Source organism: Schistocerca piceifrons, chromosome X (assembly GCF_021461385.2).
Source record: "Schistocerca piceifrons isolate TAMUIC-IGC-003096 chromosome X, iqSchPice1.1, whole genome shotgun sequence".
Classification (NCBI taxonomy): Eukaryota; Metazoa; Arthropoda; class Insecta; order Orthoptera; family Acrididae; genus Schistocerca; species Schistocerca piceifrons.
The window spans coordinates 575,758,461-575,783,672 of record NC_060149.1 but is presented as its reverse complement, the minus strand read 5'-3'; the positions used below and the strand labels follow the sequence as shown (position 1 = coordinate 575,783,672).

Here is a 25,212-nt window from a genome sequence, read left to right as displayed (position 1 = left end):
CTGAAGTTGTTTCGTAGGGAAGTTTGTATGTAGCAAATGGCCAAAACAAAAATCCCATACTGATGTTGAACAGGTTTTAGGCACTGCCTTCTGCTGATATTGAGACGGAGCCAATGGACACTGCTTTTCCTCCTTGAGCAGTGGTACATCCACGGTTGAAATCTAGGCAGCTACAGAAGGGAAAGAAGTGGCTGATAGTTGTAAGCAGTGCTCGATTTGTGGCAGTACACACCGGTACACTCTACCAATATCTCTGACGAAAAGAAGTGTTAAAATAACGTATTAAGATGTCTACATTTCCGGGTTGTGGTAGGGGGGAGTCGAGTGGAAGGTCTAAACCAGACATTTCATTGGTTCACTGATGATCTCAGCTGTAGATTCCTTGGCCTACATTACACTGACCAAGTTATGAATAAAACGAATTAAAAACATGGAAACAGAAAATGTTCAGGGAGAAGAAATCATAATTTTGAGATTTGTCAAAAATTCTGTCTGAGATGGCAAAGGCCTTGTAAAATATGTTGAATGGAATGGATACTGCCTTCAAAAGAGATTATAAGTTTAAAAAATGGATAGTGGAATGTAGTCAAATTAAACCAGGTAATGCTGAGAGCATCAGCTTACGAAAGATGAGACTAAAAGTATTGGATGAGTATTGTTATTTGGGCACAAAAGTAAGTGACCACGATCATAGTAAAGATGATATAAAATGCACGCTGATTAGAGTAACAAAAGTATTTCTGAAAAGGAGAAATATTATTAACAGCAAATACAAACTTAAATACTAGGAGTTGTTTTCTGGAGGGATCTGTCTTTAGTGCAATCTTGTATGGAACTGAAACACTGATGGTGCAGACATGAAGAAAATAGAAGCTTTCAAAGTATGGTGCCAAAGAATAACATTGAACATTAGACAGATACATCGAATGAGTAATGAGGAGGTACTATTGGACTAAAACAAGGAATCCATTGCCCTTTGATAGGCCACATCCCGAGGCATAAAGGAACTGGCAATTGTAGTCAATCAAGTGTTTGTGTTTGTGTTTGTGTTTGTGTGTGTGTGTGTGTGTGTGTGTGGGCGCGCGCGTGCAGAGGGGGGGGGGGGTGGGTATTTGTAGAGCAAGACAAAAGGGACTACGGTAAGCAGATTCGAATGGATACGAGCTGCAATAGTTATGCAGAGATGAAAAGGCTTGTACAGGACAGGCCAATGTGGAGGCCTGCTTTGAACCAGTGAAGGCAACAAATGCTGCCACCGCCACCACCAACTAAAGTTGTTCCAGACAGATCAAGTGTGCAGCATAGAGCAGAAATGAATTGCGCTCGAGTGGCAGAGTGTGTGTCAAATGAACGTTTATTTATTTATTCTTATATGCCAGGTGAAACTCTTAAGACCCCAGAAGAAAACTACCATCAGATTAACACAATAACTAATAATAATTTTTATGCTATAGGCTTATTTCAGCTCCATGGCCATTATCAAGGCATCTGCAAACATATGGAGTTGTTATGAACATATTTGGGTCTACTTGTAACTAATAATAATTTTGTATTAATCTGTCATGGTACTTTGCCCATAAAACATTGTTAATACTGTCTGGAAGTAAGTGCCACATTATACATACAAAATTGTTATTAGTTACATTTAGACACAGACATGTGCACAAATAATTCCATATTTGCAGAGAGCTTGATAATAGCCATGGAGCACAAAAAAATAACATTGTAATAAAAAGTCTTTGAATACAGCAGCGTTTTGGCTTACTAAACATATAATGTCCTTACAAGACATCTTAACATTACAGGCTTAGAAGAATCGGCTTACTAAACATACAATGTCCTTACAAGAGATCTTAACATTACAGGCTCAGAAGAATTCAAAATACAACAAACCAGGCAGCAATTACAAAGAGTAAAAAAGTAAAAATATTAGTTGTGAACTGTCAAGTAATTGCAGCAAAGTCTAAGATTTCATGTCTTCAAGCAGAAATATTAGATCTAGCTATATCTGAAATGAATCTAACTGCAAACTCTTGTCAAAAAGGGTAATCAGCATCAGAGGCCTTAGATTAATGATCACACGTTTCCAAAACTCATTACTGTTTCAAACAATGGATGCACAAATTTACAGGCAAATATCACTAACATCCTTCTGATGAAGAACACTAGAGCATATTTTAAGCATTATATTTTTTTTTTCTTTAATTTACATCTATGGTCACAGACTTTTCGTTAACAGGTTACCGATTTCGGTCAATAATGACCATCATCAGATCTGCAGCAAAAAATTAGAAAAAACATAGACATACTCGCAGATTGGCTACAGCTTAAAAACGATACATAGATCATAATGAAAGTACTTTTGACAAATATATGCATTTGTGCACTTTTAAGTATGAAGAGGCATACCTGTTTTATAAAAACAACATCCTAATGTACTGCAGCCATAGTGGCCCCGTCAAATGTTAACTGCAAAATCAGCACCAGCATCATCAAATATATATAAATGACATCATATGCATGGGTAATAATGTCAGTAGCACTACTGTTCAAAACAAGCTGCCGTACAGTAGCCACAAGCTGTTTGTGTTGTAAGTTCACCAGATATTGCTAATGTCAGCATACACTAGTTTTCAATAATTAATTGCACAGCAAAAGTAAAGGGGGATACAATAGTGGATGTCTGTAATGAGCTTATAGCGTACATAAGGCATTACAGTAATAAAAAGCAATGAAAAAGAAGACGACAAAAATAAGATCGTTAAAAAGAGGAAGAGTTAAGAAACAGTAGTTGACATATGCTCCAGTGCCAATATTCTAGAAAATGACATAAATAATAAACACCTTTGATAGTGCACTGGATAATATAAAACAACCATAAAAGAAATCACTAAAGAAGCCACAATGAAGGAAAACACAGTGCTGCACATAATCAGCACCCTCTGTTAGCGCTAACACCAGAATTCCGCATAGGCTAGAAGTGGTTGGAGGAACGTGACCGCCAGAGGGGCCCCTCGTACCTGCGGCACTGCGTTGCAAGAAAAGAATGATAAAATTCTGTAACAGCGCATGACTCAACTTATCTGGTTAATGCAGTCTATGAAATGAACAGAGAAGGAACAAGAAAATACTAGAGTCATGCGTAAAACGTAATAAAATGAAGTAATGCGTGAGGCACTCATGTTTTACTCTAATCACTGCATGCCTCTGTTATTTATAGTTTGTTGACAGTTTCATTTAGTACTGAGTGCCTCATATATTACTTCGTTTTCATATGTTTTACACATGACTCCAGTGTTTCCTTGTTCCTTCTCTGTTCATTTCATAGACTGCATTAACCAGATAAGTTGGGTCATGCACTGTTACAGAATTTTATCATTCTTTTCTTGCAACGCAGTGCCGCAGGTACGAGGGGCCCTCTGGCCATCACGTTCCTCCAACCACTTCTGGCCTATGCAGAATTCTGGTGTTAACGCTAACAGAGAGCGCTGATTATGTGCAACACTATGTTTTCTTTCATTGTGGCTTCTTTAGCGATTTCTTTTATAGTTGTTTTATATTATCCGGTGCACTGTCAAAGGTGTTCATTATTTATGTCATTTTCTAGAATATTGGCACTAGAGCATATGTCAACTACTGTTTCTTAACTATTCCTCTTTTTAACGATCTTATTTTTGTCGTGTTCTTTTTCATTGCTTTTTATTACTGTAATGCCTTATGTGCATTATGAGCTCATAACAGACATCAACTATTGTATCCCCCTTTATTTTTGCTGTGCAATTAATTATTGAAAACTAGTGTATGCCGACATTAGCGACATCTGGTGAACTTACAACACAAACAGCTTGTAGCTACTGTACGGCAGCTTGTTTTGAACAGTAGTGCTACTGACAACATTACCCGTGCATATGATGTCATTTATATATATTTGACGATGCTGGTGCTGATTCTGCAGTTAACATTTGACGGGGCCACTATGGCTGCAGTACATTAGGATGTTGTTTTTATAAAACAGGTATGCCTCTTCATACATAAAAGTGCACAAATGCATATATTTGTCAAAAGTACTTTCATTATGATCTATGTATTGTTTTTAAGCTGTAGCCAATCTGCGAGTATATTTATGTTTTTTCTCAGTTTTTGCTGCAGATCTGATGATGGTCATTATCAACCGAAACCGGTAATCTGTTAACAAAAAGTCTGTGACCATAGACGTAAATTAAAGGAAACTTATTGTATATACAGGTCACTGTTTTATTCGCGACAATGTCGCAGCTTGTGTAATTACAATGTTATTGGAGAAAAAGAAGTTTCTCTCAAAAAATTAACCAGCAACTTAAATAATAATAATAATAATAAACCACTCAAGTGAAACACCAAATATACTGCAAACAATAAACGTAGGTCAACATGTAGAATCTGTCTTCCTGTATTTCCAGAGTCTTGAAGACTGCATCACCTTGTTGACTAACAGCCAAGATTGGCTCTGTGAATTTTTCACTAACAGAATCCAGCATTTTATCAAGTGAGCCCCAAAGGAAGTGTAATAGGACCACGGACATTCTCAGTATACTTCAACAACTGATTACGTAGGGTCACACCAGTATTATCAAACAGTTCACTGAAGGTGTTTTCAATTACAGAAATGTATTTAAAAAAAGGTGAAATTAGGGTCTAAAGTCTTCTCAATGACGAGGTCATTAGAGATGGAGAACATGCTCAGGTTCAGGATGGATGGCAAAAGAAATCTGCTGTGTCCATTTCAAAGGAACCGTCCCAACATTTGGCTTAACCAATTTGAAGAAACCATGGAACAATATGGATGGCCATATGGTGATTTGAACTGCTGTAATCCTTAATGCAAGTCCACTGTCTTACTACAGTATCACTTTCCTTAGTGTAGGAAAATTACTGTTGCTGGGCAATCACCTGAAAATGCAGACACTTGGACAGAATTTCCACTTAGTGTGATGGATGGCAGCTCTCTCTAAATGTGGAAAAGGGCAAGATAATGCCCATAACAAAGGTATTTAACGGGAAAAATACAAAGTAACAGTAACATAGAAGGTGAAAGAAAAATTTAGATTTGTTGAAAGGGCTATGAAAAGGAAAATGTACAACGAAGACACTACTGTGAACAGTTCTAGAATACTGCTCCAGTGATTTGAGTCCTTATCAGGTAGGTATGACAGCAGACAGTGGACAAATTTATAAAGATCCTGCAAGGATTGTATTGTAATGGTTACACACATATGAAAGTTAACAGAGATGACTGGTGGACATAACTGGGAATCTTTGAAACAAAGGGAATGTTGGTGACATGAAGACCCTGCTGGGTAAATTCAGAGGACCACTACTAGCAGAACACTGTGTAACAAATCTGCTTCCACTACCATATAACTCAGGTAGGAATAATGACATTAAGTTGAGAGAGAATAGGATGTTTATGGAGACATTTCTTCCTTCGCTAAATACTTGTATAGGCATTTGTATTCAAATACAGAGAGATGTAACCAGGCACAATACGGCACTGCGGTCGGCAATGCCTATATAAGACAACAAGTGCCTGGCACAGTTGTTAAATCATTTACTACTACTACTACTACTACTACTACTACTACAATGGCAGGTTATCAAGATTCAAGTGAGATTGAACATGGGGTTATAGTCAGCGCACGAGTGATGGGACACAGCATTTTCCTGGTAGCGAATAAATGGGGATTTTCCCGTACAACCATTTCACGAGTGTATCAGAAATCCGGTAAAACATCAAATCACAAACATTGCTGCAGCCGGAAAAAGATACTGCAAGAATGGGACCAACAATGACTGAAGAGAATCGTTCCATGTAACAGAAGTGCAATCCTTCTGCAAATTGCTGCAGATTTCAATGCTGGGCAATCAACAAGGTCACCGTGCAAATCGTTCAACAAAACATCATCGATATGGGCTTTCAGATCCAAAGGCCCACTTGTGTAGCCTTGATGACTGCAAGACACAAACCTTTACACCTCACCTCACCTGGGCCCATCAACACCTAGTTTGGACTGTTGATTACTGGAAACATGTTGCCTGGTCTGACGAGTCTCGTTTCAAATTGTATCAAGAGGATGGACGTGTACAGGTCTGGAGACAACCTCACGAATCCACTGACATGCATGTCAGCAGGGGACTGTTCAAGCTGGTGGAGGCTCTGTAATGGTGGTGTGACTCGTCGATCATTCAAAGTGCCGCCGTGCAATTACGCGCGTCCTCTACATGCGGTGCTGTCTGCCAGCCATGCAGCAGCCACGCCACCTAAGCGGTCAGCCAGCCAGCGGCCGCTAGACTTGGACTCAGTGCTCATTCGAATGTTACCGTGTTCACATGTCTTGCTTGTCAACTTGCTCTGTGACTTATATGTGTTGTGTCGTTTGGAAATGTGTGTGTTCAACTTGACGTTATAACAACCTTTTCCTCCTTACGACGAGACGGCGGAAGACTGGTCTGATTATGAAACACGTCTTCGACAGCACTTCTTGGCATTTCATGTCATGGATGAACAAACATGTAAGTCTCTGTGTCTTTCCTGGATTTAACCTCAAATGTATCAGTTGTTGTCGCAATTGGCTCCTTTGAAAGATCCTGCGTCTTTGTCCTTTGCTGAAATGTGCTCACTTCTGTCTGTCTATTTTCAAAAGCAAACGCATGTGGTAGCCTCTCGTGTTGCCTTTTATTGTTGTCAAAAACAACCACATCAATCCTATCACGCTTGGGCTGCTGAACTTCACGGCCTCAGTCGAAAGTGTCAATTTGTTTCCGACGTTCACAAAGAATCTTATGCCGAGTCCATGGTACAGGATGCTATTATCCGGTCGGCGCCCGACAAAGAAGTTCGGCAACGTGCCCTTCAGTTAGCAAATCCGACTCTAGATGAAGTCCTCTCCATCGCGCAGTCTTTTGAAATTTCTCGCGCCACTGGGGCGCAAATAGAGGCATGGGGTGATGTCGGGGAAATACAACCTCTGTGCGCTGTTGACGATGCGTGGCCGGCCGATGTTACCGCAGTGCGCTCCCACGCGCAGCCTCGGCCTAACCGTAAACAACCCGCTAAGAAACTGCAGCAAAACCCCCGGCAACTTCCTTCATGTCCGCGGTGTTTTAAGAAACATTCACGCGAGGATTGTCCCCAACATTGGGCTGTGTGTCACAATTGCAAAAAGAAAGGTCATGTGTCTTCCGTTTGCAAATCAGACCGCATACATGATGTTCATGAACATGACGCTGATTCTGATTCTGTGATGTCTGTCAATTGCACTTCTTCTCTTTCAGGGAAGTTATTCCTCACTGTCCAAATCCTTGGTCGGGATGTTTGCATGCAGGTGGATACCGGTTCTGCTGCCACTATAATTAATTCTCAGATGTATCTTCAGTTGGGTTCTCCACTCCTATCACCTTTCACTCGGCAATTACGGACGTACAATAAACAGAATATTTCTCTCTTGGGACAATTTAATGCTGAGGTATCTTACAAATCCGTCGTTTGCACTGTTCCCATATTTGTGGTCGACCAGAGTAATGCAGAGAATCTTTTTGGTTTCGATGCCCTTCGCGTTTTTGGGTTCTCCATAGATGACTCTGTCAATATCATCTCTGATGCTATTCCTTATGCTCAATTGGATTCCTTGTCAACGACATTTTCGTCCGTTTTTTCTCCTGGGTTAGGCCGTGCAAACGACTTTGAAGCTCATATCACTCTCAAACCCGCTGCTCGGCCTAAGTTTTTCCGGGCTCGGCCCATTCCTGTGGCCCTTTGTGATCGGGTAAAACGGGAGCTGGATCGTCTCACTACTTCAGGGGTCTTGCTTCCTGTCACTTCCAGTGAGTGGTCCTCTCCTGTCGTTGTCGTTGCTAAGCCAAATGGTGATATTCGTCTCTGTGGCGATTTCAAAGCCACTGCAAATGCTCAATGCCTCATCGACACTTACCCTATGCCCCGACCTGAAGAACTGTTCACTAAACTTGCTGGAGGCCAGTATTTTTCTAAAATTGACCTGTCAGAAGCTTATCATCAACTTCCTCCCGACGCTGCCTCCCGGCAGTTTCTGGTCCTTAACACGCCTTTCGGCCTCTATCAATACCAACGCTTGCCATTCGGGGTTGCTAGTGCCCCTGCTCTCTTTCAGCGATTCTTGGAACAATTATTGCTCCCTGACCCTGGGTGTATCAATTACATGGACGATATTGTTGTCACTGGCTCCAGCACTGAAGAACATCTTCGGAATCTCCGCACACTTTTTCATGTCTTACAGACTGCCGGTCTTAAGTGTAATCTTCAGAAATCACAATTTTTTCAGGCATCTATCACGTACTTGGGGTTTCAACTCTGTTGGGATGTTATTCGTCCGCTTCAGCAAACTGTCGCTGCGATCGATGCCCTTCCTCGCCCTACATCTGTTAAGGAACTGCAGGCCTTCCTGGGGAAAATAGCATACTATCACAAGTTCTTACCGTCTGCTGCTTCGGTGGCTCAGCTGCTGCATCGCCTGTTGCATAAAAACGTACCTTTTCACTGGTCCGCGTCATGTGATGCGGCTTTCCAGAAATTGAAGACTATGCTGAAACAGGCCACGTGCCTGGCTACTTATCGACCTGGCCAACATCTTGTTCTTGCCATGGACGCCTCTCAATACGGGGTCAGTGCAGTCCTTGCGCACCGTTTTTCAGACGGCTGTGAACAACCCATTGCTTATGCCTCCAAAACGCTCACGGATGCCCAACAAAAGTATTCTCAAATTGAAAAAGAAGCTTTGGCCATTATTTATGCTCTTCATAAGTTTGGTGTTTTTCTCTATGTATCTAAATTTCACCTTGTTACGGATCACAAACCACTTGTTTCCTTATTTCATCCATCGTCGTCACTTCCCGACAAGACTGCACACCGCCTTCAGTGTTGGGCTCTTTACTTGTCTCTTTTCCATTATGAGATTCATTTCCGCCCGACGGCTCAACATGTGAATGCTGATGCACTGTCTCGCCTTACCATGGGTCCTGATCTGGCATTCGATAAGGACGAACTTTTGTGTTTCCATCTGCATGTTGCCGAGCAGCGGGTTGTGGACTGATTCCCCATCACAGGGGACCGGCTGGCAGCGGCTACGTGTTCTGATCCTACCCTCTCCCGGGTTTTACGCTGTATTCAGAAGGGTTGGCCAGATTGTTTGTCCGCTAAGGCTTCTGACCCGTTGCGGAACTACTACGCATTGCGCTACCGCCTCATGGCTAGGGATGGTGTTTTCCTCCTTTCCACCGACAATGCTTAGCCGCGTGTTGTGGTACCTGCGTCTTTGTGTGCTTCGGTCTTGTGCCTCCTTCACCAAGGGCACTGGGGTGTGTCCCGCACAAAATCTCTAGCACGCCGTCATGTGTACTGGCCTGGGATCGACTCTGAAATAGCACACATGGTCGCTGCCTGCGGCCCTTGTGCATCACAGGCCGCCGCCCCGAAGTCATCTTTGTGACCGTGGCCTTCGCCTGAGACGCCCTGGGAGCGCATTCATGCTGACTTCGCGGGACCTTTTGTAGGTACTTATTGGCTCCTCGTAATTGACACCTACTCTAACTTTCCTTTCATTGTCCGTTGCACGTCGCCTACCACCGCGGCAACCATAAGTGCTCTCGCCCGCATTTTTTCTTGGAAGGCCTTCCCTCTACTCTTGTTACTGATAATGGTCCGCAATTTGCCTCTTCCAATTTTGCGGATTTTTGTGCTTGTCACGGCGTTATGCATGTCACGGAACCTCCATTCCATTCACGATCAAACGGTGAGGCTGAACGACTGGTCCACACATTTAAGGCTAAGATGCGGGAACTCCTGACCTCTTCTGCTGCTGATGATGCACTTCTCCAGTTTCTGTCTTCTTACCGTTTCACCCCCATGGGCGACCACAGCCCGGCTGAGCTCTTACATGGCCGACAGCCCCACACGCTACTTCTTCTTCTGCAGCCTTCCACCTCACGGCCGTGGGTGCCTTCGCTTGGCCAGTTCACCGCAGACGACCTTGTCTGGGTACGGGGATATGGCAGGTGGCCAAAATGGAGTCCGGGCCGTATCTTACGACACCGTGGCCGACGCCTGTATGAAATCCAGATGGACACTGGTGTTGCAGTGCATCATTCGGACCAGCTTTGGCCGCATGTGCCAGCAACGCCTGTTCCGAATGCTGCTACACCACCTTCGGCTCTACCTGACGCTCGGGATCTTGGCATCTCTCATTACTCACAACGCAGCCCCCTCACTGTCATCTCGGTGCCAGTACAAGAACGGACGCCACCAGGAGACGTGCCCATGCAGGAACCGGATGACCATCATCTGTCGGAGCCAATCTACTCGCCCCCTTCTCCTACGGACGCTGACACATCGGCCATGTCTCCTGTTATATCAACTGGGCTTGCCACAATGGGCAGATTGGTGCACGGGGCCCCAGCAGATTCGACCCCTACGTCTCCTGTCATCTCGACCCGTTATCATTGGGGACACTTCCATCCGTACGGGAAGCCTCCTCCTCGAGACTTTATGGCCAGCCAAACAATGCCTATGGACGTTAGCAATCTACAGGCCACCTCCATCAAGACCAGTGAAAAAATTTCAAAGGGGGGAAAAAGTGTTGTGACTCGCCGATCATTCAAAGTGCCGCCGTGCAATTACGCGCATCCTCTACATGCGGCGCTGTCTGCCAGCCATGCAGCAGCCACGCCACCTAAGCAGCCAGCCAGCCAGCCAGCGACCGCTAGACTTGGACTCAGTGCTCATTCGAATGTTACCGTGTTCACATATCTTGCTTGTCAACTTGCTCTGTGACTTTTATCTGATGTGTCGTTTGGAAATGTGTGTGTTCAACTTGACGTTATAACAAATGGTGTGGGGCATGTGCAGTTGGAGTGATATGATACCCCTGATACATCTAGATACAACTCGGACAGTTGACATGTACGTAAGCATCCTGTCTGATCACCTGCATCCATTCGCATCCATTCTGCATTCCGATGAACTTGGGCAATTCCAGCAGAACAATGTGACACCCCACACATATAGAATCGCTACAGAGGTGGCTCCAGAAAACTTTTCTGAGTTTAAACACTTCTGCTGCCCAGCAAACTCCCCAGACATGAGCATTATTGAGCATATCTGGGAAGCCTTACAACATGCTGTTTGGAAGAAATCTCCACCCTCTCTTATTCTTACGGATTAATGGACAGTCCTGCAGGATTCGTGGTGTCAATTCCTTCCAGCACTACCTCAGACATTAGTCGAGTCCTTGCCATGTTGTGTTGCAGCACTTCTGTATGCTCGCAGGGCCCCTACATGATATTAGGCAAGTGTACCATTTTCTTTGCCTCTTCAGTGTATGTGAATGTAATACAGCAGAAAACTGCTGTGGTTTGCACAAAATGCCCTCTGCCACATACTACACTGAAGTGGCAAAAGTCATATGATACCTCCTGATATGGCGTCAGACCTCCTTTTACCCAGCGTAGTACAGCAACTCAATGTGGCATGAGCTCAACAGACTACTGAAACTCCCCTCCAGGAATATTGGGCCATGCTGCCTCTATAGCTGTCCATATTTGCGAAAGTGTTGTTGGTGCAGGATTTTGTGCATGAACCAATCTCCCAATTACGTCCAACAAATGTTCGTTGGGATTCCTTTCAGACGATATTGGTGGCAAAATCATTTGCTCTGTTTGTCCAGAATGTTCTTCAAACCACTTGCAAATAACTGTGGCCCAGTGACAAGGTGCACAGTCATCTATAAAAATTCCACCATTGTCTGGGAACATGAAGTCCATGAACAACTGCATATGATCTCCAAGTAGTTGAATATAACCATTTCCAGTCAATGATCAATCTATTCCATGTAAACACAACCCACATCATAATGGAGCCACCACCAGCTTGCACAGTGCCTTGTTGACAACTTCGAGTCCGGAGCTTTGAGGGCCTGCACCACACACTAACCCTACTATCAACTCTTACCAACTGAATTGAGACTCATCTGACCGAGCCACAGTTTTCCAGTCATCCCAGGTCCAACCGATATAGTCATGAGCCCAGGAGAGGCACTGCGGGTGATGTCGTGCTGTTAGCAAAGGTGCTTGCATCAGTAGTCTGCTGCCACAGCCCACTAACATTAAATTTCACCATCGGATACGTTCTCCGTATGTACCATATTGATTTCTGTGGTTATTTCAAGCAGTTTTGTCTATCTGTTAGCACTGACAATTTTACGCAAATGCTGCTGCTCTCGACTGTCAGCAACTGTGTTGCCATGGTGAGAGGTAATGCCCGAAATTTGATACTCTCAGCACACTCTTAACACTGTGGATCTCTGAATATTGAATTCCCTAATGATTTCTGAAATGGAATGTCCCATTCATCTAGCTCCATCTACTATTTCATGTTCAAAGTCTGTTTATTTCCCCGAGTACAAATGACAGCTCTGTCAATGTACTGCCCTTTTATACCTTGTGTTCACGATACTACTGCTATCTGTATATGTGCATATCGCTCTCCCATTACTTTTGTCACCTCAATGTAGAAGACTTTAATTGTTTTCCACTTTGCGTATTACAAATGTCAGCTGTGAGGTCTAACTACACATAGAATGTGTAAAATAAGGGAAAGGCAACTACTCGCCTTTAGCGGATGAATGTATGGAGCACAGGAACTTGCAGTGGCCACAGGAGTGTGCATTCGGGTGTGTGTGTGGTTGTGCATACTTTTGCTAAAAAGAGAGCTAGTGCTCAAAAGCTAGTGGGACTGTCATTTTCTCTTACATGTTTCTGTGCTCCAAGCATCGATATGCTATACCTGAGTGTTCCCTTCTTCTTATTTTACATACTGCTCCATCCCAGAATTTCTCACCATACTTCAGACAGTGCAAATTTCTGATGAAATTACAATCAATTCAGTGTTCTGGTTATTCCTAGTAACTTAACTACCACAACCAGACCAGTAATCACCTAAACATGATTAATAATCACATAGCGAAATGGAGGCATGAAATGTCATTAAATCTACACTTTTATTTTATCATATATCTAAAAACAAAGATTATGTAACTTACCAAACGAAAGTGTTGGTACGTTGATAGAGACAACAACAAACACAAACACACACACAAAATTCAAGCTTTTGCAACCCACAGTTGCTTCATCAGGAAAGAGGGAAGGAGAGGGAAAGACAAAAGGATGTGGGTTTTAAGGGAGAGTGTAAGGAGTCATTCCAATCCCGAGAGTGGAAAGACTTACCTTAGGGGGGAAAAAGGACAGGTATACACTCACACTTTTATTTTATCATTAATGTTGCCAAAAGCATGAAGAAACAGGAATGAATCTTACAACAATGAGTTATTACAGTATAGTAGGAAAAAATTGGGAGGATATGACTATAAAATTTTAAGAACAGTTACTGACCTGGAAGGAATTTATATCTTTTGTCGTTTTCAATTTGGCTAACTGTTCATCATAACGTGCAAAAGTTTGTGCTCGCTTGTCTTGGTAAGCTAAAACTTTTTCACAGTAACCAGCAACTCTCATCCGAGTTTCGCTCACTTCATCCTATGACATAAATTTCTAATTTAGATTGCACAACTAAAGAAGTTACAGTAATAAATAAAGCAAAACACACACACACACACACACACACACACACACACACACACACACACACACACCAAAGAATGTGAATTAATTTATGCCATGTGCATCAGAGCTCAATGAACTGAGCTCACAGGTTTCAGCAATTTTTTATAGACTGGAAGTAGCTATTGCAAAAATAATGAAGCGGAAATGGTATGCTAACAGGTACAAATATTACACTGACAATTTCACACAATTTTTTGTTTGAAAAGCTTACCATTTAGTACTGTAAAGTTGTCTTGTCTCAACATGAAATTTAAAAACACTATTTCACAAAAATTACTTCAAAGACTTTACAACTATGACACACACACACACACACACACACACACACACACACACACACACACACACACACACAGTGTGTAAGTAATGACAACGGTTAGTACCACCTGACAATGCAAAAGGCCCAATAAAACTTCATTAAATAATAGAAAACAATACAGAAATTTTGGATTTTGCTGTGCAAAAATACAGCCAAAACAACTGTTATACTGTGACAAGTTTTTTGACATCTTCCACATCTCTATTCATCAGGGCACAGCCACATTATACACGGCCATCAGCTAACATTTCTCTGTTCTGGATTTGGACAAAATTTAAACCTCCAACTTACTCAGAGTACTGTTATCACAGGCTTCCCAATGTGTAAGTATGACCAGAGGGAAGCTCTATAATTACAAAATATGCATGATTTTGCACTTCTTCTTGATATGCACTCATACCTGTTACTTATTATTCACACATTTAACTTTCAACATGACAGCTCAAACAACAAGGTGTTAGCACAGAAAATTTGTTACCCTCAAGTGGTACCTAATACCATAAGGAATAAGTGTTAGTTTATTCAAAATGATGAATTTTGTATTTGTACAACTTCTCAGGAAGGATTATATTCTCTTCATTAAGAAATACACTATAGATGTCCACTTTCATCACACGGTTGTCCAAAGAAATCACAAGCCAAAATCTGTGAAGAATGTTTGCTGCACCATTGACATCACACGTCACAACATGCACACCATAGATTGACTGTACACATGCAACACGTGATGAGAAAGGGACCCTGATGAGTAATTTCCCAGTTTGTACTTTGTAGCTATAAGGAACACTAATAAATGTAGAAATGGAGGCCAAAACAGCTTATGCTGCTGTTACATATATCTCCAAATCACAATGTAATCCCTTCCATTTTCTGTTTCAGAACACACTTCCACAATATTTGCTCTGAAAATTTTATCACTTGAATATTTATACATGTTGATGACTTTGTTACACAATTAGCAAAATAATTATATCCTCCAAATATTAGCAATATCTTGTTCCTTTGCTTATCTTTACTTTGATTTACTACTTTAAAAACCAAACAAGAAATGAGCTAATGTAAATAATTCTGAAGCTCACACTCAGCTGTGCTGCATGTTCGAATAGTAAGAATACATCCCAACACTTCCATAATGCAAGAACAGAGTGTGAGTTAATATACCACTGTTAAAGACATAAAATGTCAAATAGTTAACTCAGTGCATAATTAAACTATGAAATTTGAAGCCCTAACACACACTACAAAAAAAAAAAAGAAAAAAAAAAAAAAAAAAAAAAAAACAAAAATCCAGATCATCATTATATCGTGTAACTTCCTAAATTTTAAAATATTACCTTTGAAATGGAGAAGTCTATTCTCACGTAAATGATCACCATCAGAAACAGAAGGTAAAATGCCACAATTACAAGAAGAGGTTCCTGCAGCATGAATATACGTGGGAATCTGTACTGGAGCTGGAAACAACAACACCGATTAGGGCCACACAAATGAAGCAAGCTTTGCATTAACATTAATGTAGACTTAATTTTTTTTTCCGGCATTCCTGTCAGTCCAAATATCGTGCAGTGTTAGCAAATGACATTAGAGGGGAAAAACACCACTCTAGTTCAATAGGGAAACAGGAAAAATGAAAATGAGAGGAAGGCTGGGACATTCATGTGATAAAGAAAAGGAAATTCACTCCTTGACTTACTATAAATGCATGGTATTAGGAAGGAGTGGGATTCAAATCCCATAGGTCCAATTAAGGTGTCAAAAATCAATAGTTTAAAGATTACACATAACCCTCAATGACATCATAGTGTCCCTATGAAAGCCAGAAAGGCAGGAAAAAGGGGCCAGGAAACATATTATTCAAGTAACCGAATATGTTGGGTTGATCTGTGCTAGGAAAAAATGTATGTCTTTCACACTAAAGATGGTTTCATGTGCAAAATTTCACTCATATTTGGAGCAGATGACTTATAGCAGTTCACAGAGTTATTTCTGTTATCCAAACATTTGCCAATTCTGCCTCGAGTATCCTTGCACTACAAAGTACAATGAATTTTATCGCTGGAGAACTACAAGACTAGCAAAAATATGGGAATAAATGTTCTACATATAATTTGTGTCCAATAAAATTAACGCTAACCTTGAAATCCTGAATATGATTTTCTACTAAATTTTTCTTCCGCCACGTAATTACTGGTCTCCCGTTTGTATCCAGATAAGTAAAGTGGTGGGAATCCGGCATAGTTTCTACGGGATATGGAGTGTATTTTTCAATATTATGTGATCCTTCAGGTAGTATGACCTTGGTTGTCACTTCATCCACAACCATATCATCAAAAACATGGTCTATAAAACGCATTTTCAGCAAATAGTCATCTCCTGAAATTAGAAATTAAAATATATTTTTTCATCAGTACAGTTTTCAGTTAGTAATAAGACGTAAACACTTCGCAAAAATAATTATGCTATGAAAAATGAATGTTGGCATATTTTTAAAATTAATTTTTTGTGGGGATCCACAGACCCAACATGTTGCTCGATTAATCATGTGACATTTGACTTGCTACACTAGTGCAAGAGATACATGAGAAACTATGAACTGTATAGCCAGTGCTACAATAAAAAAAACTCTGCTTAAAAATTGAAAATTTTGTAAAACACAAGAGGAAATAACATTAAATTTTACCAACTTACAAACTTTTATTGTATTGAACAGGTTTGCGATAGTTCTCATACATGTATGGATACTGCATACATAAATTTATACTGTTTTTTAAGTAAAGGTAACAATCACAGACAAAAATCTTATCATTCAAAAATCATTACTTGATTCTGAGCCCATGAAAATATTTTATTTGGTTATGAGAAACTAACAAGCGGGTTGACAAACGAGAATTTCAGTCACTGTAAATGTATTAGAGAACTGGAGAAAATTGTTAACAACTTTGTATCTGCTTTAGGACAATATGACACTGAGATGAAATGAGAAGGAAAAATTAACACAGAATGAAATGTCTAGCAAATGAAATAAATCATATTAAACTGACTGTCACTGTTGTCGCAAGAACAGATTACAGAGATTACAGTGGGAAGACCTGTTATGGAGATAGTACCAACAGACATTACTAGATTGCAGGACGATCTAAACTTTGATAATTGGATTGAATACTGACTGCCATCTTTTATTTATGTATTAGTTGCTGTTTGCACATATGACCTGCAACCTAGAAGACATTGCTGTCCATGTTTCACTGTTGCTCAAGCACAGCGCTACAGAAAGTTAGAGAGATAACGGAGACCCAGCTTGACCGAAAGCTACTATACATGTGGGGATGGGAATGTTGAGCAGGCAAAAATTTCGTCGTGCAGCCAACCATGAAAATATATACTCTGCTTACTTTGGCTTTTCATGAATGTATACCACATTTAAACTGCATTTTGCCTAAATCCATTTGCACTCGGAATCGAACTGACTTCAAATTTGGGCAAATCTCAACAATAGCATATATGTTGGCAGGAGAAGCAAAAAGTCTAGATGGTGCCAGTGGCTTACTTATGTGTTTCGTACAGCAATGTTGTCGACACTCACTATGAAATATGACAGCGACAACTGGGAATATGTCACCTGCTGGTTCCACACAGCCAATGAAAGAGTGGTGGGCAGACGATATGTTTGGAAGTAAGACACATTGTAACATTCTCATGTCAGTATAGAAGTGAAATTCGCTATGTGTGTAAAAAACGGCTGTGTTCTTGGGTACCACAGTAACCACAACCTCAAAATGACAACATATTTAGAAGAAATAGCCAAATATTTGTGAGAATGGAGAAATTAGTTCCACAGCTGTCCTGTTAGGATGAGGATTAAAAATAGTGTCACCACAGACAAGAGACTAAGCACACAAAAAAGACAGTGAAGATAAAAATTAATTTAACAATTTCTTTTGTTCATTTTATTTCTCTGTGTATTATCAAAATGCACACAACCAATAAATGGCTTAAATTTAGAAGAGATGCAATGTTAGCTTTTTAGACAGATCCCATACACCACAGAAGTTTGTAAATCTAATTAGTCAGAAGACGTTAAAAAATAAATTTTTCTCAAAAAAGGAGATAGGGAGAGAGAGAGAGGGGGGGGGGGGAGAGAAGGGGGGGAGGGAGGAGAGAGGGGAGGGAGCTGTCTTATACTCAGGTAAATATGGTAACACTTATATGGTGCTACAGTGCTGTAAGAAAGAAAATGTACAAATCTTTCTAATGCACGGTCGAACACCTGTTTCTAATGCATGAAGTGCACAGTTTTTTTCCCCCTACCAAATCTATAATATTGATGGTTTTCAGCTCTGGAACATCCCTTTCATTATAGATAATTTAGCCCCCCCCCCCCCCCCCCCACACACACACACACACTATACCTGTACTTTAATATTATCATCATCTTAAATGTACAGGGTTCCTCCACCTGTGACTATAAACCCACCTTCCCTAAACATTTATTCAATTCATTTATTTTTAAGATCATCAAGAACTTTGAATTGTGTAGTACTTATACGTCTATAGCCCTGGACAATTATTCACTTGGTTCACAGACTTTAAAGATCTGTGATTTCCATATACAATACTGTAACTTCTGTAAGCTCATAATGTTATCTTACTATCTAAATTTAGCTAGGTTATTTTACCTGTATTATAACACTGCTTCTCCTCATGAATTTAGCTATTTTGTAGCTGTTATATATATGTGAATTGCTTATGTAAAAGTAAAGGCACCCAGAAGTTAAAATACTAAAATAATAATGCAGGCAAAATAACACAGCTCAAATGAATAATTGAGGAACAGTGGACATTTTAATCCCAGAAAAAACGGTACAGGTAAGTTAATATTATAATCTTAATAAAAGTCTGGGCCTTTAGATATAAAAGTATTATACAATTCACAATTCTTAAAGATTAGAAAATTAATAAATTTAATAAATATTTGGGGAAGACGGGATTATAGTTACGGGTGAAGGGATCCAGTACATTAAGATAATGATGTTACTGAATGTACAGGTATATTCTCTCTCTCTCTCTCTCTCTCTCTCTCTCTCTCTCTCTCTCTCTCTCTCTCTGTGTGTGTGTGTGTGTGTGTGTGTGTGTGTGTGTGTGTGTGTGTAGGAAGGGGGGGGGGGCTGGTAGGAGGGAGTGAAAGGGGGTGAACATTGGGGGATGTTCCAGAATTGATAATCATCAACATTATAGTTTTGACAGAGCTGTGTAATAGTTGTGTAAATTTGAGAAGTATTCAATAAAGGGAAATATAATCTATCACTGGTTGAAATGTACCACATGACATATTTTTGCTAATTCCTATTGTTTTACTTCATAGACTGACTGGCACATCTCATTAAAAGACCTGACATAATCTTCTGTAATTCAGACTTTGTACCACAATTTTGTATGTTAATGTGGTGAAGCATACAATGTATGAGTTTCGGTCCTCTGTTTTTAATAAAATAGGACATGTGAGAATAACAAACATAATATGCCAGTGAGTAATGCACCAGTAGCCTACTTAATGTTATTGATCCTCCACAGATAGGATTCTAAACCTTTTTGGTCATACCATAACAACTGTACTTATACTATGATATGGCAGCTTTCTGTTTCGGCTAATGGACGTAATCATGTACACTATTGTACTGTTCTTGTGCCACATGCACACAAAAATATGATGTATGCCTGTCCACATGTATCAGCAACACACAGAATGTGAAATGAAGCATGAAGCTTAAAATATGTAAGTAATTTGGGTTAAGAAGTAGATGTATATATGAGAGCTTGTAGACAATTTATGTACAAACCAATGTCTCCATTTCTGAACATATCAACAGGTGCCTGAAAATGACCCATAGTTGAAATTAGCCAACTGCATGGCCAATAAACAGATTACAGCCTACTTCGACCATGTTTTCATTCTCAAAAGATTGTTGGCAAACTTCAGCCTATACAAGGTCAGATGTTGAAGTAATGGTTATTTGAAATACACATTTACTAATAATTTAAATATTATCAACACAGCTCACATTCTAATCAGTAGTTTCTCTAATAGTACAAATCCACTGTTTATATAAGTTATGACAAAAATTTGTTCACCAATTTGCTTTATTAGATTTAGTTCGTTGATTTTGTAAACATGACAAAGCCAATTTTTGAAGACACATTAATATCTTTTGCTTACTACTACGGAAGAGAATATGAAAGCTATACAAAAATTTGAATTGTTCCTTAAAAAAGGTAAAAAGATTGTGGGCAGGTGTTAAGGGACAAAACAGCAAGGCCATCAGTCACTAAGTCATGAGGTAGTTTGTCTGGGGTTAATGATGACTGCCAGAAACTTGGTCAAATTATGAAGGTATGTAAGAGTAATAAAATTGAGATCTTGAAAGCTGAGAAGTAATTTAAAGATAAGTAAAAGTGTATCACCCAGGCTGGCACATATGTCAGAGCAAGCAAGGGGCCTTTTAAGGCTCATCTGTGGCGTGAGCAACAGGTCTTCTAGCCAGGAGATTCGTAATAGTATAGGTGAGAAGGCTTAAAAAGATAATGAGTGTGTAAGTTGGACCAACAATAAAATAATATGGTGAGAGAAATAATCAGGTCATTGGGCGGGTAGGGCCATGCGAGTGTCCCTGGGGCTCTGCATTGAAATGGGGACAATCCCTACCACAACTGCCCCACTCCCAATCCATTATAGCTAAAATGTTAAAGAGGGAACAGCAACCACTATTCATTGGCATGCTAACCTTAAAACAGAAAACAGGGTGCAGCAGAAAAGGGGCTAACCACATCAAAAGGCAATTAAAACAGAGTAAAAGTGGGATGACAAAGCAAGCTGGCAAAAGAGATAGGGCTAAGGATCCACCAGGTCCTGTATTCAGTGGATGTTGTCTCTATTATATTTGAGAAGAAAAACAGTTGTCATTGAGAAAAGAGAGAACCAGTTCAACTGCCATGAATTGTCTGCCACCATTAGAGGCAAAGAATCCAGAAGATCATGATTAGCATGGAGAGCCAAGAGGTGTGTGTGTGTGTGTGTGTGTGTGTGTGTGTGTGTGTGTGTGTGTGTGTGTGTGTGGACATGCGTGTGTGCGCGTTGGGGGGGGGGGGGGGGCATTCCACCAGGATGTAGGGTTCCATAACATGGAGGTGGCTCATTACATAAAAAACTACGGGTTAACCTGGTATGACTGATATGGAGGCAACATAGGATAGTGGTTTTCTTCTGGTAGGGATAGAAAGAGATGTAATGCGGCAGTAGTGTCCTTGTTAGTGTGGAGTTTATTAGATGGGGCAGTAGCCCACCTGTTATTCTATCTCCATGGAAGGAGAGGTCTTATTTGCACCTGCTAACTTGCACCTGGGCCCATAAAAGCAAATGATGTGAGAGTAATCCCTCGCCTAGTCAAATGATTGGCCAGTTCATTCCCTGAGATATTTACAAAACCTGGGACAAAGGGGAAGACAACAGACAAGGCAGTACAACAAAGATCAGAGAGAAGGTCATAACTAGCAGATATCACAGGGTGAAGAGTAACCTCGATCAATATCCCAGAAATATTTATTGAGTCACAACAACTTAAATTGCAGTTGAAGGAGGCCTGTTTAATAAAACACAGGGCTCTACTAACAGTTATCAGTTCTATCATAAAAACACTACACATTCCCATAAATAAATGTTGTTTCTGACTGCTGGGAGATGTACACGGATGTTCTGTCCTATCCACAATTTTTGAACCATCAGTGTAAATAACACCAGCACCATGATACTAAAGAAGAACCGAGAGGAACAGAAGGTGGAAGGTCATTGGGCCAACTGAAATTTTACGTTCTTGAAATAGATTGGTCCCAATTTATGTTCCGAGTACTAACCAAGGAGTGATATGGAGAAAAACACGGAAAGCACATTCTAAGCAGATTAAGCAGAGGTCTCGCAGAGGGCCTCAGGGTTCATTCCAACATCCCGCCTGAGGGAGGGTATGAGAGTATCAAAGTCCCTTGTATTAAAAAAGAATTGATGAGTAGAATGATTATGTATGGGAACAAAAGTTTGTACTGTTGGAACTGAAGACAGAAGTTCCTTGCTTCAGCAAGAGAGACCATGTATGAAAGTAGTCCAGAAATTTCCAGTGGCCAGAGTTACTCCACTATGATGGACTGCGTGCAACAGTTTCAAAGCTGAAGGTACCACTGAGCTGTATACATGTCCCCTATAGTCCAATCCGGACAAGACCAGGGACTGGTAAACATAGAGGGTAAGGTGGGTCATCTGCTTCCAACGAAGTGTGGCCGAGAAAGCACAGAGTATTAACCTTTTGCATGCAGCTAGTCTTTAGTTGAAGAATATGACACGGTCATGTTTGCTTTTTATCCAAGAGGAGTCCCAAAAATTGGGACTCTATAACAACATCCAAAACAGCATATTGTACCCAAGTAGAGTTCTGGATCAGAATGGACTGCAGTACGATGATAGAAACATGAATCGCGTTTTCGCAGGAGTGAACTGTAAGCTATGGGAAAGGGTCTAATGGAAGACCTTCAGATGGTGCCTTGGAGCTAGTGTTCAGCTAAGGTGACAGATTGGGAGATACATCACAAGCAAAAGTCGTTGACCTGCAGAGCAGGGACAACCAGTGGTGTGACAGAGGTCACTAGCCCACTGATGGTACGAGGAAGAGAGTAGCATTCAGCATGGAGCCCTGAAGGACACCATTCCATTCGGCCAGTGAGGAGTTGAATGATGTATCAACTCTAACCTCAAACAACCAATGGGATAAAAATGGATGAATAAAAATCTGTAGAGCACCTTGATAGCCCCAGTTATGGAGGATAAGCAAATTGTGATGGAATCAAGAGGTGATGTCTGCCTTATGTAGGTCATAAAAGACTGCAACAAGATGTTTAGAAAAAGCCTGTCACACTGCTATTTCCAACCGAACCAGGTGGTCAGTTTTGGATCGTCCTCCCAGTAGAGCTGATAGGGGGACAAAATGCTCCTCAATTCAAGAACCCTGCATAATCAGTGGGCTAAGCCTTTCAGGCAGTTTGTAGAGCACATTGATAAGGTAACTGGTCTGCAGCTGTTGACAGATAGGTTTTTGGCTGGTTTAAGGATTAGAATGATAATACTTTCTTGTAACTGTGAAGCAAAAACACATTCTAGCCAAATACAGTTGAGTAGATGGAGTTTTTGAATAACATACACATGTTGGATCGTATGATTATGAATCAAATCAGGGCCAGGAGCGATATAGTAGGACGAGTCAAGAGCTTAGATCATCACTCTGAGGGTATCCTGGTTAGGTGTGCAGGGGCCAGCAGGACAGGCCACACCCCAGGATCACTGTCTTTCACTGGTTGTGGTGTAACAACATCAGTTTAGAGTCTGATGGTGTTGGGGAATATGGTGCCTCTGGGATCAACTGAGTAGCCTTCTCCAGAGGTATCTTCTTTTTCTCTTTCAAAAATTTTGGCAGTTGAAGTTTTAATGAGGGCTTATCTGCTGTGAGTGTTGGAACAGAAGAAGGGAGAGAGAGCAGCCCTGAGACCCACAGTCCATGTCTCCTTCAGCCACTGGTTAGTGTTGGCTTGCTGAACTGCAAGTTTACAGTGAAAGAGTTCCCAAAAGGAGTGGGGGGAGGGGGAGGGGGGAGGGGGAGGGGGGAGGGGGGGAGTTGGGAGAGGGAGAGGGAGAGGGAGAGGGAGAGGGAGAGGGAGAGGGAGAGGGAGAGGGAGAGGGAGAGGGAGAGGGGGGAGAGGGAGAGGGGGGGATAGGGGGGGGGGAGAGGGGGGGGGGGGGAAGCAAATATGAACCCACAAACATTGCTTGTTGCTTGATAAGCAAAATTTCTTGAAACGCAGCACAAAACATTGTTTTAGCTTCATGTGATGCATTTCAACAGAAATGTACATTAAAATTTAAACCTAAAATTTAAAAAGGAAAATGAACTCAACATTAGAATTAAGCAATCCAGATGCTAAATTAAAAAAAATGGTTCTTTAGTTGTTTATGAGTATCATAAGCTGAACAGAATGCAGATGATGTATAAAGCTATTAAGGAATTCACATTCAGTGTGAGTGACATGGATTTTCTTTAAAGTACTGTCAATAGTAAGATTATTATCAACAGAGCTCACTAAGGTAGGAAGAAAATGGAATGGCGAGACAGTGGCCTTGGATAAGGAACTATCATATGGTACACCTACATAAAAATAATCAGGCTGGCATTAGCAACACAAAATTCCCTTATATAAGACTATAGGCATTATTGCAGTATCACTGCAAAACCACTGCAATGAAATTCATTTCTAGAGTGACTGCTAATGTCAAGCAGCCCCTACAATCAGTAAAAGATGTATAATGTGGCATTTTAACAGGATGTTATTCACAGAGTAATATTTAGGTACCTGAGTTGTATAAATACTCATAGCTTGGCACATTATAGCCAATCGTGTAATGTGTCTTCCATCCTCCAAATAGTGGGAACCTTGGCCTGAGATCAAGTTCCACTGAGTCACTCAATACTTTCATGTGGGATGTTGAAATGTTTCCAATTTCATCCCGATAGTATGCATCTGTTGCAGCAGCAGGAAGAATAGTCTGAAATGATAATTTTTTACTTTGAGGAAGAATTGGCAATTCACCCAAAGCAGCTTACTTTTAAAGAAAATTAAAATTATTGTGTGTCTCACCATATCTGAGAAATTTTACATCTACAACCATTTTACTGAACTGTTGTTTCATACATACTTCCGTTTGTGACAGAAATGCAGTATCTAGTTATAACACATGGCAACAATTACTTGGGAGTAGTGTTGAAACATACAAATTTAAAGGCAAATGTGAAATTCTATTTCTTTAAAAAATTTCTTAAGATGTATTGCTAATGATAAGATTCTAGTATTAGTACCTCAGACATGATAGCTAATCTGAATAGAACTAAAGAAATAACAGTTTGCATCATTCTATTTACCCTGGTGAAGGAATTGCTGAAACATTTTGAAACTACAGATTCAGTCATGATTTAAATAGTGAGTGGAAGTGTGAGCAGTGCAAATTTATATCCCCCAAATCATTGCATTCTTTTTCCTCACTCAGATGTCATTTTATTTCCAAAAAGGAACTACCATCTCTAACCTGCATAATTTTTAAAACAAGCAATATGTACAACACC

The 25,212-nt window shown here is 40.7% G+C and overlaps 1 protein-coding gene across 1 annotated transcript in view; it reads right to left on the bottom strand.

The window, feature by feature from the left end:
• The window catches only part of LOC124722387 (dolichyl-diphosphooligosaccharide--protein glycosyltransferase subunit 1), a 91,848-nt gene that overhangs the window by 17,073 nt on the left and 49,563 nt on the right, over positions 1–25,212 (bottom strand). Inside the window, exons 5-8 of the mRNA XM_047247560.1 lie at positions 24,446–24,638; positions 16,140–16,378; positions 15,340–15,459; positions 13,456–13,599 (exon numbers count right to left, since the gene is read on the bottom strand). Of these exons, the coding sequence (XP_047103516.1) occupies positions 13,456–13,599; positions 15,340–15,459; positions 16,140–16,378; positions 24,446–24,638 (696 nt within the window). The remainder of the gene's footprint in view (positions 1–13,455; positions 13,600–15,339; positions 15,460–16,139; positions 16,379–24,445; positions 24,639–25,212) is intronic.